The sequence below is a fragment of the Balaenoptera ricei genome, chromosome 11, assembly GCF_028023285.1.
Source record: "Balaenoptera ricei isolate mBalRic1 chromosome 11, mBalRic1.hap2, whole genome shotgun sequence".
Classification (NCBI taxonomy): domain Eukaryota; kingdom Metazoa; phylum Chordata; class Mammalia; order Artiodactyla; family Balaenopteridae; genus Balaenoptera; species Balaenoptera ricei.
Genome location: NC_082649.1, coordinates 5,749,665 through 5,767,461, shown reverse-complemented (window position 1 = coordinate 5,767,461; position 17,797 = coordinate 5,749,665). Strand labels below are relative to the sequence as shown.

The following is a 17,797-nucleotide window of genomic DNA, read 5'->3' as shown; positions in this document are numbered from 1 at the left end:
AAAGAAAAAAAAATCTACCTGTGCACATTCAAGTGGCCTGTGTGTATATACAGCTGTGGGTGCACACCTATGTATGATACAATGTTATAAGATACTGATAGAAGTTTCAATATTCAGTTATTTTTAAATGTGCGTTAATAATAGTTCATTAAGCTCAATCAGGTACTACTTCCCAAGCTTATCAGCTGACCCAAGAGAATTTTTCATTGTTTATTTCTTTAAATTGTTTTGAGCAATGTAATTTTTGACTCTTTAAATCCAGAATTTAGCATTGCCTTTCGGGATGCAAAACTCCCTATGACCCATTTCAAAGAGAAGTTACAATGTATACCCAATGCCTTAATTTCAATGAAGGTTGGCAATATGAAGATCGTGGATTTATGTTAGCTTTTTAAAAATTAAATCTACCTTTCTAATTTGAGTCTCCACTACTTCAATTTAAGAAGGCCACATAGTAAGAATCAAACATATTATTTCACAAGCTTCGTACTGTGGCGAGTCTATTGTCTTTCTTTTGCATGAGCTCATGTAAATTTCCAAATCACCTGTGTCATCTCTCGGACATGCTGAGGGCAAACATTCCAGACTGGTATTGCAGCAAGAACATAACACACATTGTTCTAAGCCGCATCCAAGTTCTCATGTACTTGGCGAGCCTTCAGAAAGGGCAGCCATCAGAAAACCGTAAGTTACCCAGGACTCTGACCTTTCTCTCCCGTGGCTCATTTCGACTTTAAAGCAGAAACAAGCGAGTGCACTGGGAAATTAATGAGATGACCAGGCTCCCGATCCCACCTCTCATTACCAGCCAGGTGTACAGTATCTGCCCCATCCATCAGCAGAAACACAAATCAGGGAAACACAACCCTGGCCCAGGAGCTGTGTGACTGCGTACGGATTGTGCCTCTGGGGACACTTCTCCCTTATCAGCTGGCCCTACAGTTCAGTCCCCCGGGAGTGGGAGGAAGAATGCAGGCTATGCTTAGGGGAAGAAGGGATAAGAGGAAAGGGCCCGAGAACCCCAGAGCAAACCAGCAGCAAGTGATAAAACTGCTTTTAATCCCTTTGAAACCCTGGGGGCTGCCTGATCTGAAAAGCAGTTGCATCTATAAAAGGGGTGTACCCCACCCCCTCTCCCCGACCACCTGCCATGACAGAAAACTGAGTCCACGTGATAATGCCGTTTTCCAAAATTTTAAAATGCTGAGCTACAAAAGATTCTTACAAAGCTACACCCAATATGAATACAGAAAATGACAAATTATGAGCTGTCATGTTATAGAACTCTCAGAGGAGTGACTTAAGAAGACATGAGGGAATTTGCCATTTCATAAGTAATCTGGTTCCAAGGTTGTTTCACCTAACGTCTGTCACTGGTCACTGACCCTCCCCATGCAGTTCAAGCCCCATGAGCCTGGCCCAGCCTTCTCTGCTGGCTCCATTCCACAGGGACGGGGGCGCCAGCCCTCCCCCACTCCCATCTGAGCAGGGTTTTAGTACAGTTCATGCAGAAAAATTTGGCATTTGGCTGTATGTATCTTGTTTTCTTCAATAATATTCCTTTTCAGGGCTATGGGACATAAGCTTTGTACCTCATTTTCTGGCATGGTGCCAAAACATAGTAAATGCTCCAGATATGTGTGTCCAAAGATCAGAAGGGAATTGGGAAACATGCAAATAGGTTTGTATTTAGGTTTCTGGGATTACAACTGACTCTCCTCCTCTATAAGCCCCACCTTCTTGTAAGTGTTCTAAAGTCTTCATAATACGTGGGAGAAAAGGTCAACTGAATGAATGAATGCACGCATGCATGTTTAGTTGCATAAGCCCTCACACTTGCGAAAGAACACCCACAAAAGTCTTTAAGTGGCTGAGAAACTTCAGAACCACTGCTAAATTGGTCCAACAACAAGTAATAAAACCACTATTTCCAACAACGACAACTGCATCTCTGCACAACTGATCATTCTAACATGCCCACCTCCTCACGAGAAGGACAGTTCATCAGGATCAAGTTTTCATTACACAATTCCCATCTACATTCATTGCAGCACATAATTACTACGTAAAACAACACAACAATAATTAGCACTGAAACATCCTTTGTAGAAACTCCAGTTCTAGGGAAAGGCTCAGCACCTCTGGTGCCAGTATTTCACTTCACTCCCACATCAGTGATGTCATGATTGCCCAAGACAACTGACACTTCAAAAATATAAGGTTAGGCAACCAACGAGCCCAAACCGGAAGATCCAGTTTTACTGCGCGTCCAGCTCCTCCTATTTGTTAACATTTTAAATGAACCTCCACAATGTTCTCTTTTTTCCTCTTAAGTACCTCCCAGTAACACCCCGGGAGCTCAGCGATGAAGTTTTTCAGCGCATAAACTCCCATAACAGATCTTCCAGCTGTGAACGGTAAGAACTAGATTTTCACAATCTACCAATTCAGTGATACGTGTTAAATATTACCTATGTGATAAAGTACAACTATAAAGCAATGAGGCTGGTTCCCTAAGCCACGTGGGGAAGAAAATAATCCCTGAATTTTCACTTATTTCAAAGTAAAAGAATATGAGGAAATGCCGAAAACAGCAAGTGGTTGCTGCCAGCTGAGGTCCCGACCACCATCCCGCCAGGTCTGCACACCTGGCCAGGATCTCTGAGAACCAACCTCCTCCCACCGGAAGCTGCTTACCCTCTGCTGTCGCATCCACCCGAGACATTCGCTGGTGAGGTGCTTGGTGAATTCATCCCACCCGGAGCCACTCTGGCAGGTGTACCCTCCACCTCCCTTGGAGCTGGCCCTTCGGGCTCGAGGGACACTGATGGCTTTGTAAAGGGCTCGCATTTGCTCCTGGAGCTGCAGCAGTCTGAAAGGAAAGGAAAACAATCACACCACTGCAGGAAAACAGCCCATGAAACACGTCCTGGGCAAACAGCCCCCTCTGTGTCAGTACAGAGATCACAAATGTTTTACTCATAGACTTTTTTTCTTGATCACATGCAAAGCCTTAAATATTCTGACGCTCCAAGCCTGAAGCATCACAGCAAGTGTAATTGCCTTTGCCCAACCTGGCAGCATCCTGTACTTTCTCACAAGTTCCACCCTGGGAATTTCCTAGGACCATGCGCCCTGGGTAGTGTGATCTCAAAATCAGACTACACACCTCTGCCTTAAACGGCATTTTCAACTCTGTGAGTCTCATTTCTGTATGCATTAAACTGAGCTGGACTTAATTTTAGACTCTTCAAAGTCAATTGCTGTGCCAAAGGTCTTTGCTGCCCCCTAAGTGGAAGCACAGTGAACATCTCACAGCAAAGTCAACTCTTCAAAAGAAGCACGCCCTCTTGGGCAGGTCTGTTTCGTTCTTCGCATGGCAGCTTTGTGACTCCACAAAAGATGAAGGTAGTGGGCTTAGTCAATTCGTATTAGAGACACATAAAGCTGCAAAATACCAAGCAAGGGAGCCCTTCCTGGGGAATATCTGTGCTTCCTTCAGGGAAGACCTGGGTCAGGGGATTGAGTGCAACTCCACGAGGCGTGCGGGCACCACGCTCGCTCTGTGGGCAATACCTTTTCTGATAAACATCACAGGGCTGGCCCATCTGTTGCATCTCTCTAATCAAGCTATCGGTAATTTCCATCTGATCATTGGCCTGGGCAAAACACTCATCCAGTTCTCTGCTCTGAGCCAGCTGTATCCCATCTCCATACTTCAGTTCCTACAAGAAAGAAGTCACATGAAGGAAACACATAATACTGGAAAGAAAAGCTTCATGTGTATTACTAGAAGCAAAAGCTTCTGCTATAAACTTAAATATTATAAGTCCCCTGCCCCGTTCCACGTAAGTGCAAAAAATCTCTAACTGAAAATTGTCTTAGTAATTTGAAATAGGGAGGTAAATTAGGGAGATTCATGAAGCAAAATTTGTAGACTATATTTTAAATTTTCAGACGCCTTTAAAAGCATATTCACAGAGTGCTGACCTTTCCCTTGCTTCAGTGTTAAATGCCTATCTTTCTTATTTTCACAGGACACTCATCTAACTGTAATTTCACTGTGATAAGAACACTGTACCAGATGAGGTCTTTTTTACACATAAACTGAGCTTTTCCTGCAACTTGTGGGAAATAACTTTTTGGTTCTTAAAAAGAAAGCTGCCTAGTTAATTGTATTGAGCCAATCAATTTCCTGATTTTGATGATGGGTGATACTAAGTGAGATGGCCACCTTTGGGGGGAGCTGGGTGATGGGTACTCGGAAAATATCATGGATCTCGTGCCTTCTAAGCCTGTTTCAATAAGATCCTAAGCTATCTCTGTAACATCAAGAAATACTGTGAGGTTCTCACGAACGTTACCATTTTCCCTCAATTTTCTATTGCTTATTTATCCATATTTTGTAATGTTTCTCATGTAGAATTATTCTCACAAGATGGTAAATTTTCCTGAAAAAAGACATTAAATTGATGGTGTACATCACAACCCATGACAATCCAGTGACATAAACATGTCAGGTTGCACCTCTAGGAAGAGAAAGCGTTACAAAATCAGAGAAATGACAACAGGTTGTTGCAATTCCAAAAGGGTGGCAATCCGTAGTGTAAATATTTTTTGGGAAAAAAACTATGTGAAAACTGGTTCCCATTGTTAAGCCAACATTGCAAGTAGGTTAGGAAGATAGACATCCTGCTCTAGTCTGTTTTGAGAAAAAGCATCTCTAAACACTAGGAGAGCAGGGGATGAGAATGCACAGGTCAGGGCTATGAGTCTAAGTTAACCAGGAGCAAAACCAAGTACAAAACCAGGTGTGGACAGTACTTTAGGAGAAAAAGAAAGCTTACTGGCTGCACGATCAGCTCGGCCCGCATCAAAAAATCAGAGCAGTTCTGCAGAAGCTCCTGGATGGTGTTCTGGTTCTGCCTGGACATTGTTCCGGTTTGACTGATGAGCAAACACAAAGAAAGAGAATATGAACATTTTTTTTCAATTTTGAACTAATTTTAAACTTTCAAAAAAGCTGCAAAAACGAGACAAAAACACTTCTGTAGGCCCTTCACCCAGACTGCCCAACGGTTCACATTGGTCATGTCTCTTTGTTCCCCTCCCCCCGTATGTGTGTATATCTATTTATAGTATATGTACATTTTTCTGAGCCATTTGAGAACAGTCATGCTTCTTTATCCCAAAATATTCCAGCATGTATTTCCTAAGAGCAAAGCCATTCCATTATATAACCACAGTACAATTACCAAAATCAAGACATTTAAAAATGATGGCATACTATTTTCTAATCTACAGAACTTTTTCAAATTGTACTAACCTTCACACCAAGTTTTTTTTTTTTTTTTTTTTCTGGTGTAAAATCTAATCCAGAAATATTCTTTTGAGTTGTGAAAACACATTTCCAGCATCTTCCTTCCCTGTCACCCCTCCCCCTTCATCCCACATCAATGCCATCACGAGTCCTTCTGGGAAAGGTGGCATCAGACCCAGAGCTGCAGGGTTTCATTGACCAGTCTGGCTGAGGACAATTGTAGGAGACAAAAGAAAAGCGTATTCTGCAAAAATATTTTCTGCAACCAGAAAAAGCTGATAACGGTAAAGGAAGAATGGGGTGAAGAAAGTGATGGGAAATTTAAATATCTTTAATGCAAAAAGCCACTTTTCCTTTCAGGATGACCCCAGAATATTATCCTGTACAATGATACTCATCCACATGTGTACTTCAAACGCAGCACTATTCTGGAAGACAGGTAGCAGAGACCTTAAAACGACGGTGGTATTTAAGAAGAATGTTGTAGATATTCTACGTTTTTTTTTTTTTAATAGAGGATATCATGGCCAGCTGATTCTTTTTTTTTTTTTTTTTTTTTTTTTATGGCTGTGTTGGGTCTTCGTTTCTGTGCGAGGGCTTTCTCTAGTTGCGGCAAGTGGGGGCTACTCTTCATCGCGGTGCGCGGGCCTCTCACTATCGCGGCCTCTCTTGTTGCGGAGCACAGGCTCCAGACGCGCAGGCTCAGTAGTTGTGGCTCACGGGCCCATTTGCTCCGCGGCATGTGGGATCTTCCCAGACCAGGGCTCGAACCCGTGTCCCCTGCATTGGCAGGCAGATTCTCAACCACTGCGCCACCAGGGAAGCCCCCAATATTCTACATTTTAAAGAAAGAGATTATAGAAATTCAGTTTGCTCCAGATACAAGTAAAAAGAGTAATCTATCATAAAACAAGTCTTACTTTTTAATTTGCCAGGATACATTATGCTACAGCACAGCCCACTACGGCTTAGTTTAATAGAGATTTAAAGCACATTAAATTATTAACGTTCAGGAAAGGCCTTATGAATGTCCTACAAGAAACCTGAGTTCCTCCAGGACTTCTGAGCTACAGCCAGGCCGGCTTGAGCTTTCAGATAAAACAGACGCCTGTTCAATGTACTGAACTTTCTTTTATGTATGTCTGTGTCGGGAAGGGTATCTGTGTGTGTTTTAAAGAAAGAATTTCTGGACTTCCCTGGTGGAGCAGTGGTTAAGAATCCGCCTGCCAATGCAGGGGACACGGGTCCTGGGGGTCTTCGAGCCCTGGACCAGGAAGATCCCACATGCTGCGGAGCAACTAAGCCCGTGAGCCACAACTACCGAGCCCATGTGCCACAACTACTGAAGCCTGCGTGCCTAGAGCCCGTGCTCCGCAACTAGAGAAAGCCCGCGCGCAGCAATGAAGACCCAAAGCAGCCAAAAATAAATAAATTAATAAATAAATTTTTAAAATAAATAAATAATGAAGAAAGAATTTCACTGTTTAAAAAAAACGTTTGAAAGGCACAGGCTGTACTAGGCAGAGACAGGGTAAAATCACATGAATGTGGGAAACTTCTCCCACCGCCCCTTGATTCTGCCTCATTTCACATGGGAGAGGCGCTTTCTCTCTCTGCCGGCCAGGCTTCCCTACAAGCCAGCCCTGGCTGAAAGTATGTAGGTGAGAAACCAGCTCTCCTGGGAACCAGTGCCAGATGAGGCCGCAGCTCCTCCAGGCAGGCCCTGGCACTGCCCACCCATCAACACCAGGGCACCCCACCCTCACCCCGCATGAATGCTGCCCTTCTCTGCCTGCCACTCAGAATCAGACAGGAAACCTGGCACACTTCTCGGATTGCTGAGATGTTAACAGGACTCCATCCGTTGTCAAAACTTGTGTAAAATTCCACTTGACTTAGAACACTTTCCAAAATGCACCCATTATAACAGGGAGGAAAGAAATTCAAGAGACAAAGGGAAAAAAAGAAAAAAGAGAGACAAAGGGAGAAATTAAGAAATACAGAAACATCATTGAGAAGTCTAGGATGGGTAAGTAATTAGGGAGGTCCTGTGTAATTAGATTTGTTTTCTTTAATGAAGGGGCATGAGAGGCCCTTTCTTCTGAAACATTTAGTAATTCTGGTCAGCAGTTGGGCTCAGAGGGTGATTCCAACAGAGAATGCCAGTTCCTTGCATACAAAGGAAAGGGCTCTCTCTTAGCACAGTGGAAAGTCAAGAGTTTCTGAAATGATTTAATAACTGTGTGCTACTGTAAAAACACAGTGAGTGCTAAGACCGAGGGAGATGGGGAAACTGGGTGAGGGTGTATGAGAACTCCCTCTACCTCTGCAGCTTTTCTGTAATCCTAAAATTATTCCAGGATAAAAATGTATAAAAAAGAAAAAAAAAGCAGAGAGGCCAAACTCACTTGTGAACAAAAGTTCCAAAGTGTATATACAAGTCTTTTTAAAATGAATTTATGACACTAAATTCATTTGCCAACAAAATATGAAACTCTTCAGCTCTTTTTACCCAACTACTAGAGTAGTTAGTTACATGACACTTAGAAATGAACTAAGGAAAAAGAGGTGAGGCAATTAAATGCTGGCTTAAAATATGGTGGACTTGCACTTAAAAAACAAAAAGGTAAAAAAAACAAAAAACTAAAACTGTAACTTCATATGCTGTTAATGATACTAAAAAGAATTATTCATGCTTCACTAAAAGGCCTGCCTGTGTTCACCATACACGCCCTTGATAGCCACTAAAACCCTATGTGTTTGCCTTGGCATTTTAGGAATAGATTAACAACTGTCTGCACAAAAATCTAATCTTTTTAAAAGTCAAAAGGAAGAAAAAAGAAAGAAAAGCTAAAGTGTTAGAACAATGTAATGAAGAATCTTTGGTATTGTGATTTGTCGGTAGGAAAGTATGATCTAATTAACCAAATTTCCTTAGGCACAACTTTTCAAGACTGTGTCTGGTCCTTAAAGCAAGATCTACAGATCCCGTTTGTCATCTGTAAGAATCTCACTTCAGTCTGAACATCCTTGGGAAACAGACCATCAAATCGAGCAGGTGGAAGGATAACTCAGGCCCCTGAGGTTTATTGACGAGAAAAGAGAATCCGCCTTCACATTTCAGCTTGCTTGTCCCCGCCCAGTGAAGGATCCACACAGAACTGACTGTACTTAAGTCAAGGAGGAAGTGTCCGTGGAGAGGATTTTGACTCACTAGACACTGACTCAGATGCTGTGCAGTGCTGGATGAGTCCTGAACTTTCTCACAAGTTCCACCCTGGGAATTGCCCATGAGGGCAATTCTCTTCAGCAGGAGAGCCAGGAGAGCTTGCTTCAGGGAACACGGGCATTTTGTGTGTCATTCAGAACTTTTTAAGTCAAAAATCATATTTTTTCACGTAATTTTAGGTCTTTTGTCTTTTATCTCAGAAATATTCTAGATCTCAGTTTTCTCATCTTTTGGGCTAGGTGCTATATAAGATTTCCTTAGCTCCTTTGTTCTGTAACTTTATTTTATGAAACCACCAAGCTCACTCCTCCTATTGAAAATAATCCCAAAGTCTATGTTCTGTGTAAAGGTAATGAAGTTTCCTCTTCATACAGTGCAATTTGGGAAAATGCAAAATTCCATCATATAGGAAGAAATCATTTTAAAATAAACACTAATTTAACAAGCATATAAGGACTTTAAAAATCCCTAGCCTCAAAGAAATTTTCAACACTGGTACATATTGGTATTAGGGGTGCAGAGATTTTAAACCATGTTAGGAATTGAACTAACGAGGTCAGAGTTCAATTTTTAAGTCCCATTTCAGTGTCACGGAAGATGAAAGAAGTCATGCAAAAAAAAAAAAAAAGAAGAAGAAAGAAAGAAAAGAAAACTCATTTGGGTCAAATCAATCAAAAAATATTGACTTCTAAACTAAAATTAATAGCTGGCCTTGAAAAAATAACATTTGTCCTTAAAAGTCTTTAACTTTTCTGAAATCCTCTTTTATTTTCAAACTTACAAAGACAAATTATTCGTATAACAAAGAACCTGCCTACACTTTTTTTTGAAAATTCATTCTAAAACTTGTTTAAACAAGTAAGGGTTCCAACAGTTTACATAAAGATCCCTTCATCAGAGGCTAAAAGGAAAACATGGTCTGGCCACATGAACGTGTGAACGGTATTAAAGAGCTTTCGATGTTTTATTTTACTACCTCCAAATAACAGTCTTTTCTTAAAAAATAAGACCCCAAAATTAACTGTGAAGCCACTAGTTTCACACTTTTCCCAAGAATATTATAGACAAAAATACAAGACAAATACTTTGAAGAGAGTCTTGAAGCATTACAAGATATTTTTTAATAGTTACTCTCTTTGTTTTATAAGTCATTTTACAATCATCTATGCTGTTCATTAGACACTTGGCCGGTGCCACGTAACTCTGGATTTCTTTTTGTATATACACTGGGTTGGCCAAAAAGTTCGTAAGAGCCTACGGAAAAACCCGAATGAACTTTTTGTCCAACCCAATACTTTCTCTCCCATTGGGTTCCTTCTTTCCTTCCTTCCTCTTTCCTTTGCCCCTTCTCTCTCTCTCCCACTCTCTCTCTCTTCTTTTTGTTCATTCCACCAACATAAGGTCCTGGATGTGTGCCGGAAATTATGTCTCACGTGTATCTGGATTCATGGAATAATGACCTTGGAAAAACTCAATGAAGATTTGATGGAAATGATAATTATGTAATGCATTAATATTGATCTTAAAACTTATTTGCATTCATATTGATCTAAAACCTATCTGCTGAGCTCCTTACAATGTTTAAAACATGTTCCATACGTTATTTTGAGTTTCTTTAAAAGATCTTAAGTAAAAAGGAAAACATCCATGGAGTTTGTAAAAAAAAAAAAAAATTTACTTCTTCATTTAAGGACAATACCCTACCTCCAAGACTCACTAAACACATCAGTGGAAATGTCACGTATCAGAAGTTACACACCAAGTGCTTCCACCTCCATAGAGTTTTCCCGGCACATCTGTGCCCTCCTTCTGCACGAATTATTTACACACCTGTCTGCCCACCCCTGGAGAGCAAAGTCCCACATCTTAGTCACTTTCGACTCCTACATGCACCTAACAACACAGAGTTCCGCAGCCATAAGGTCCTTAACATATGTTTGTTTGGTTTAGGAAAGTAGAAGAAAAACAAAGGCAGATCAAAGACTGATATGAAGATATTACTACTCATTACCCTGATTTCCAAAGCTCAATCAGGTAGCGCATCTACTGCACCCCAATTCCCCACCAAGAGTGGGCAAAAAAAAAAAAAAAAAAAAAAAGGTTTTTTTCTATCAATTTTAGGAAGAAGGCCTCCTCTGGGCCTTCATCTTGTCCTCACCCAGGAGCTCTGGAAGCGGTACTCTAATAAAGTTCCACTGCCTTTCTGTGTTTGCTATTTTCACAGTTTTTGGTGGCTTGCGGGGGGGCCAGGGAGGGTAACCTGATCACAGATCATTAACTTCATAAAGGGTTTGGGGTCCACCCCATTCTCAGCCACTTCCGGCTGGACAGCCTGTGACTTGGAGCAAGTTAGTAGACTCGTGGGGCCTAGGGTTTCTGCAGGAACACAGTCACCTCTTGGGGTTGGCCTGATGTTGAGAGGAGAAGCCAGTGAGGTCTGCAGAGCCCGGCAGAAACTAAATCCTCACTGCGAGATCAGTCGTACAGGGGAAGCTGCTGTTGTGACATGATTCTCAGATTTTGCTTTTATTTTTCATTTTGTGTTTTTTGCCCCAGTTCATCATTTTAAGGATATCCTGCAGCAAATTGGAGGTGGAGTGAGAAGCGGAAAAAAAAAGAAAGAAGAAGAAATGATGATTGGGTATTAAGTGTGAGGCATCTGAGACTAAGAAATGATGATTGGGTATTAAGTGTGAGGCATCTGAGACCTTCTCAGGTAATTTTTAATTCCTAAAATTATCTACGAGACCTAAAATAAGGTTTGAGACCATTCAAAGACAGAGATACATTTTAACTGCACGAAAGACATCTTTTGAAGGGATAAGAAAATTCAGAAAAAGATGCTTTCCTTTCCTTTATTAAATGGGGATGAATATTTGACCCTTACAAAGTCAAGGCCAAAATAGGGATTTCTGTTTTGAATTCCTTCCCTAGGTGAAAACTTACATTCATTCTGACGCCTAAAAAAAACCGTTTACAAGTTATCTGGTTATCCACCAAAAGGCCAACTCCTTTTTAATTTTTTTCAGGTACCTTATGAAGCAAGGGATATTACGTTTGCATGTCACACATTTGAATTCCAGGCAAAAACTCAAGACCTATGGCCTGCAGCCTCTCACTCTGGTGTCCTCATTTTCCTGAAATGTAGATTTCACATTCCTGAGGTCTCCGAAGGTCCTGGACCCTCCCAGCCCAAGGTGTCGGCGGTAAGGTGCACGTGAGGCGGTAAGGTGCACGTGATGGGGCTGCGCTGGCATTTTACGGGATGCTGAGGCTTGGGGTCCGTGGGGCAGTGGCTTCAACATCAGAACTACCCCTGCCCATTATCCCAGGAGGGCCAGAGGGAGACTGGAGAAAAGCAAAGGGCGGAGCGGCAGGGCCCCAGGCACCAAGGCCTCGGGAAGGAGGCACTTCTTCCAGAACCTTTGAAAAGTCTGGAAAGACTGGTTAGCTGAGGGCTGAGCTAAGACTCCCCAAGACACACCCAAGCCCTCCTCAGCTCCACCCGAAGAAGTCAGTGTGGAGGCATCAGCACTTTTTTTGTCTTTCCCAAGACATTTCAGGCACCCGGACAACAATGAAATTACGCCCATGTTTACAGAAAAGATTAACTACTTGTTGAAAGCTGCTCTGTAGATGTGCCTGACATTTAGTGGGCTTAACACAGCATCACACTGTGCTTCATTCCTCAGCAGATGGAAACTCTACAGGAGTGTGAATGCAAGAACACAATGGTTATGAAATAAATATTTCCCAGGAATGCAACAATTTAGAAAGAAGTAAGAACTCCTGCTGGGTAGAAGAGTTTACAAGAAGAGATGAATTCTAATAACTAAAGTTAGATCTCGTCTTGCACCATCGTGGTATACTGGATTCAAATGCAGCTTAATTTACTAACTTAGCTGCTTGACCTAAGCCGAGTCATCTAACTCCTTTAACCTCAGTTTCCCACCTGTGAAATGGGAAGTCTGTCGTGAAGCTTGAAATAACAATATACCTGGCACATGGTGGGTGTTTGCCAGGCAATGGTAACTATTATTAACCACTGATCTGATGTTTGTATAAAATATATAACCTACTCAAACTTAATCACTATGTAAGTGTTACTATCTGCCATATATTAAGCTACACTGAAGCTTACTTTGCCATCGTTTCCCAGAAAAATATTTAGAATAACCATTCTGAGTCAGCCAACTCTAAGCCTGTTTTCTCAGACTCTCCCTTGCCTCTCTGATCCAGTTCTGAGCTGAAGCTCTCACTCTATCACATCTACCTCCTGTCCCACTGCCACCAACCTCGACCAGACTTTCATCACCTCCCTCCTTCACTGGTACAACTGCTTCCTTAAGGCAACCCCTCCCACGCACTGCTGGCCACAGCAATAATCCTACAGCTCCCTGTGATGGTCTTATCTCCCTGCTCCTTCAAAGGAGACCTTCACTGGCTCGGATGAGACCGGCAAGGGCTCCCCTGTGCCTAACCCTAACCCACCACCGTGGATTCGAGGTCTCCCAGGTTCTGGCCCCAGCCCGTCCTTCCTCCTTCCGTCTTACTGTTTCCCCACTTAAGCGAATGCTCCAAGAGGAGACCACTCTCTAGGCCTTGAAGTTGCGCCTGCTTTTCCACTTCTCACACTTTTCTCATGCTTTTCTCTCCTCCAGGGGCACTCTCTGCCCACTCTCTTTACCAACTGAAATTCTCCAAAGTCCAATTCAACACCACTTCCTTGACAATAAAGTCTTACTAGTGCCGCCACTGCAGATGTTATCTTGTCCCTTTACGAAGCCTCTGAGTCATGGGCACCGCTCCTGTGCATTATCCGTTTGCATTATAGTACTCATGTACTTATCTTCCTCTAAAGAGCATCTGCTCCCTTCCAGAAGTCTTTGTATTTTCACCTCTGAATCTCCCCGACATCTAACACACAGCAGATGCTCAGGAAATATTGGCTGAATGAATGAATGAATACATGGACTTGAGGTACTTTCATCCTGTTAAGTACAGGGCTGTCCAGTCTCATACACAAGTACATGGTCTAAACGCACAGGATGCTAGAGGGTAGAGGGAGGAGGCCCTGATTCTCATGCCACCTCGGCCACGGTGGACTCCGGGATTTGGGGCAAGTCTTAATTTGTCTCTAAAGTGGAAAAGTGAGGTTTCTGTCCTCCTAAGGACCCCCTTCCACTCTAAAATTAAATGTAAATATGCCTGTTTAACCTCACACTGAGAAACAGGCTTCTTTTAAAAGGTAGTTTAAAGCAAACTTTAAAGTAGGTATCAAATAGTGATCACACACATTTCGCTTTGGAAATCATGAGTTTTGGAGAAATGTAAGCATTACCATTTTATGCACATATTTCTGAGGCTTAGTGACTGTATTTGGCTTGTAATCCTCCTACAAATTCCACACTTCGATCGGCGGAAGATCTAACTGGGGGACTTTGTCACTTGGCCACCAAATTTCACTACAGATTTGTAATTTCTTTTAACTACAGGAATAAGACTAGTGTAATTCTGCCATCGTTGAAAACAATATAGTATCTTATACAAGAAAAATCCAAAGTTTAAATTTTCAAAAGTAAACATCTTAAATTATCAAAGTATGTAACATGTACCAAACTTTAAAATATTAAGAAAAGCAGCGGAAGGTAAATAAAGTCGTTGCAGATTCCATGCAGGGTAAAACAAAGACACAAAAGACAGGTGGGGGAAGGAGGGATAATCAGAGTGAGAAGTATCAGGTTCTAAACAGTGACAAGTGTTACTAAATAAAGGACAGACAAAGGCAAGAGGCTGTAAAGTCACTTTCAAAGGAAAAATAAGATTTGGGCTCTGTACACACTCCAATTAGCTTATTTAGGGAAGGGCTAAATACACACATTGATCATTTAAAAAAATCACCAGTCTGATTCAGCCAATAACGTGGGAGTTTTAGAAATAAAGGAGTTTAGATTCAACCAGTCGCTTTCATACTGGTTTTTTAGGGTTTTTTTTTTTTTTTTTTGGTTTTGTTGCTTTAAAAACAAAACACCTCTATGTAGAAAAACTTTCGGTCAGAAAAGTGCTTTTAAAATCCTCATCATCATTCACTTAGCAGAGGGCAGTCGAGTCAGAGATGCCATGTGCGTGCCAGGGCCAAACAAATCCTCCCGCACAAGACGCTAAAAACCCCAGGAAAACAGGTGCGGTGCTGGCCCCGACCCTCTCCAGTCAGTCGCCCTTATTTTAAAGTGCAGACCTCAGCGTTTGCGGGCTACTGTGTATTGTGCTAACGCTTCGCTTCTAAGGGCTAGCAGCACCAGCGCAGGCCCGGACAGGCCTGGGGAAACTCCAGTACCTGGATGCGGAAAGAACGCCGGCCACATGCTGACTCAAGCCCCCAGCCCGCCGCCCCGCGGCCCTGGCAGCTCGACAGCAACGCGCAGAAAAACAACCTCCCTCCAAGTTAGGTAACTTTCACTTGAGTCTCATTTCCCCTTCCCGGGGAGATGTTAAAACTTGACAGGTTTATCAACAGCCTTTAGGTTGGAAAAACCGAACACAAGAAATGATGCTATACTAGGAGAAAACATCGAGCCTCGCCCAAATTTAACGTTCGGTGAAGAATCCTTATAAACCGGGTATCTTTATGCAGTTCATTAACCAAGATATTAATTACAAATTTACTTCTACAAGAAGCCAAGGGAGTGAAATACTCCATTAACAGCCATGTTTATTGTCAACTTAAAACACAGGGACGCTAAGATAACAGAAGCATATTCAAAAAAAAAAAGGAACCAAAGAAACAAAAAACCACTTGGTTCATAAATGCAAGAAAGAAGCAACCTTGCAAATTCTGACTTGGATTTAAATGTGTGGATTCAAAAGCATGTGCTTTCCAAATACTGCAAGATTGGGAGGGAAACGTAAAGTTTCGGATTTAAATGGTTGGCCAACTTTTCAAACAAACTTAAAAACCAAAGTGTAAACGAGCAAAAATTTCTCCCCAGTCTCCCTAATGGTTTGGCATATTTTTTCCTGGAAACCCCCAGGTGCATTCTGTTCATTAAAGAAAGAGCTCCAAGTGTGAGACAATTCTTTGCTAGCTCAAAAAGAGAAAATAAATTTTCAAGGTGCTCCAGGAAGATAAAGAAATGAATAAATCGAAGCAGAAAGCAGGTTGCAACTCGAGTAGTCCGTCCCGGCCTCCAAAACTGCTGGCAAAACAAAAACCCCCTGGAGTGTATTCAATTTGCTCCTCCCCAGCCCAAGGCCACAAGGCTAGGTCGACAAAGTTCTGGAACTCAGGTCTCTTCCTCCGAAGCCCTACAAGGGAAGGACTTGCAGGGGGCGGGAAAGGGGGGGTGAGAGCCGCAAAATTCTCACGGCTCACGTGGGAGAGTCCGGCTCCGGGGACCGGGTAAATGTACGTACATTATCTTCCTCCACCCGCACCCGACTGACCTCCCCCTCCCCCAGCTGGGTTTCCCGGATGACTCGGAGAGGCAGACCCGGGCCTCTTCCCAGGGCGCCTCCCTGGGGCAGCCGGATCAGGGCGGCCCCAGCATCGCGGGCCGGCTGGGGTGGTACGCGGAGCCTCCCCTCCACGGGCCCCTGCCCGCGCTATCCCGCTCAGAGCGCAAGACCCTGCGCCCGCGCTCCGCCACCGAGACACTGAGGCCGTTCCCCAGGGGCTTTTTTAAAACCGGGAAACAAAGGGCGCAGGCGCGGGGCCACAGGTGTGCTCGCTGGCGGGGGCTGCCGCGCGGCTGATCCGGGCTGGGGGGACAGGCGGCCGGCCCCGCCGGGAAACTTGGTTTGGGTAGCAGGCGAGGCCGAGGCGGGGCCTTCCCGACCCGCGACCCCGAGCTGCCGGGACGCGCAGCCTCTACACAAAAGCCCCCGGGTGGCCGAGCAGCCCAGGCGCCGCTGCGGACGTGGTCTCGGGGTGACCACGAGCTTGCGATGAGCCACTAGCCACAGCCGAGAGCCGAGTCCGCCGTGGCCACCCGACAGGCCGGAGCCCCCGCTCCTCTAGCTGTTTTACTTTTGGTTACAGTTCGAGAGGTTGAGTTTAGTGGTCGCAGCCACGCCCGCCTGACCTCCCACCTGCGGCCCGGGACAAAGGCGATGCTTCGCTGGGGACAGTCCCGGGTACAGCCGGGACCCCCGCCGTCCGCCGCGCCCTGCCTGCACCCTCGCTGGCTGGCCTCGGGCCCCGGCACGCGGGAAGGGAGAAGGGGGGCCCGAGTCCCCGCCGGCGGGGAAGGAGCCACTCCTCTGCGGGTTGGCGCACATGCCCACCCGGTCTGCGCGGCGCGCCGGGACACTCGGTCTTGCTCCAGCGCGAATAGGAAATGCGTGCATGACCTCGGACAAAGAGACTGTCCCCTTTCTGGACATGAGCTTCCTCGTCGGTCAGAGGTCGACGGTCCCTCCCGGTCCCACGGCGCTAGGGGAATGTAGAGACCCCGCCGCACCGGCCCACCGGCCCACGCACACCGCGCGCTCCGGGTCGGCCCGGTACCCACCAGTAGCCGTCCGAGTTCTGGTCGGTGACCGTGCCGCGCCGAGAGTAGTACCTCCTGATGGTGCCCCCGCCACCGCTGCTGCCGCCGCCGCCCCCGCCGCCGGTCATCTCGCAGCGCAAGTCGGGGCCGGAGTCGGCGCGGGTCATACGGCCCAGCGTGTTGCTCCGCGGGATGGAGCCTCCGTTGCAGCTCATGTTGGCGGGCACTCGGAGCGCCGCTCAGCGCCGAGGCGGACGCGAGGGCTGGCCGGCTCGGAAAGGGCGAGGGGCTCCCAGGAGAGGCCCAAACCGGGGACTGGGCTGGGGGCGCAGAAGGATTGCGAGGACGCGCCTCTCCACCGGGGCCGTTCCGGACACTGCGAGCGCGGCACGGCGGGCGGGCGTCGGGCGCCGGGGACAGCGACGGGCCGGGAGTGGAAGCGGGAGCGAGGGCTGCGGCTCTCAGGGCGGCGAGGGCGCAGAGGAGCAGGGCCGTGGCTGGGTGGTGGTGTTGGTCGGCGGGAGCTCGAGTCTCCTCCCCGCTGGCACCCGACGCTGCCGAAGCCACACCTGGCCGGTTTCTTCCCAGGGAGGGGTGCGGCCGCCGCGCCTCCCCGCCCCATCGGGTGTCACCGACGCGCACCGGCCGCCCCTCCCCACCTGCACCACCGGCCCGCGGCTCCGCCCTCCGCGCCGGGGCCTGAGTAACACGCGAGGGGCGGAGGCCCGGGACCCGCGCGCCCGTAGCGCGCGGCCGGCC

At 45.5% G+C, this 17,797-nt stretch overlaps 1 protein-coding gene across 3 annotated transcripts in view; it reads right to left on the bottom strand.

Annotated features, from left to right (window-relative positions):
• Window positions 1–17,576, bottom strand: part of DSP (desmoplakin) — a 42,378-nt gene extending 24,802 nt beyond the window's left edge. For all 3 annotated transcript variants that reach the window (XM_059937869.1, XM_059937870.1, XM_059937871.1), the window contains exons 1-4: window positions 17,060–17,576; window positions 4,848–4,947; window positions 3,577–3,725; window positions 2,698–2,872 (exon numbers count right to left, since the gene is read on the bottom strand). In XM_059937869.1, the coding sequence (XP_059793852.1) occupies window positions 2,698–2,872; window positions 3,577–3,725; window positions 4,848–4,947; window positions 17,060–17,253 (618 nt within the window). In that variant the 5' untranslated portion in view covers window positions 17,254–17,576. The remainder of the gene's footprint in view (window positions 1–2,697; window positions 2,873–3,576; window positions 3,726–4,847; window positions 4,948–17,059) is intronic.
• Between the last annotated feature and the right edge of the window lie 221 nt (window positions 17,577–17,797).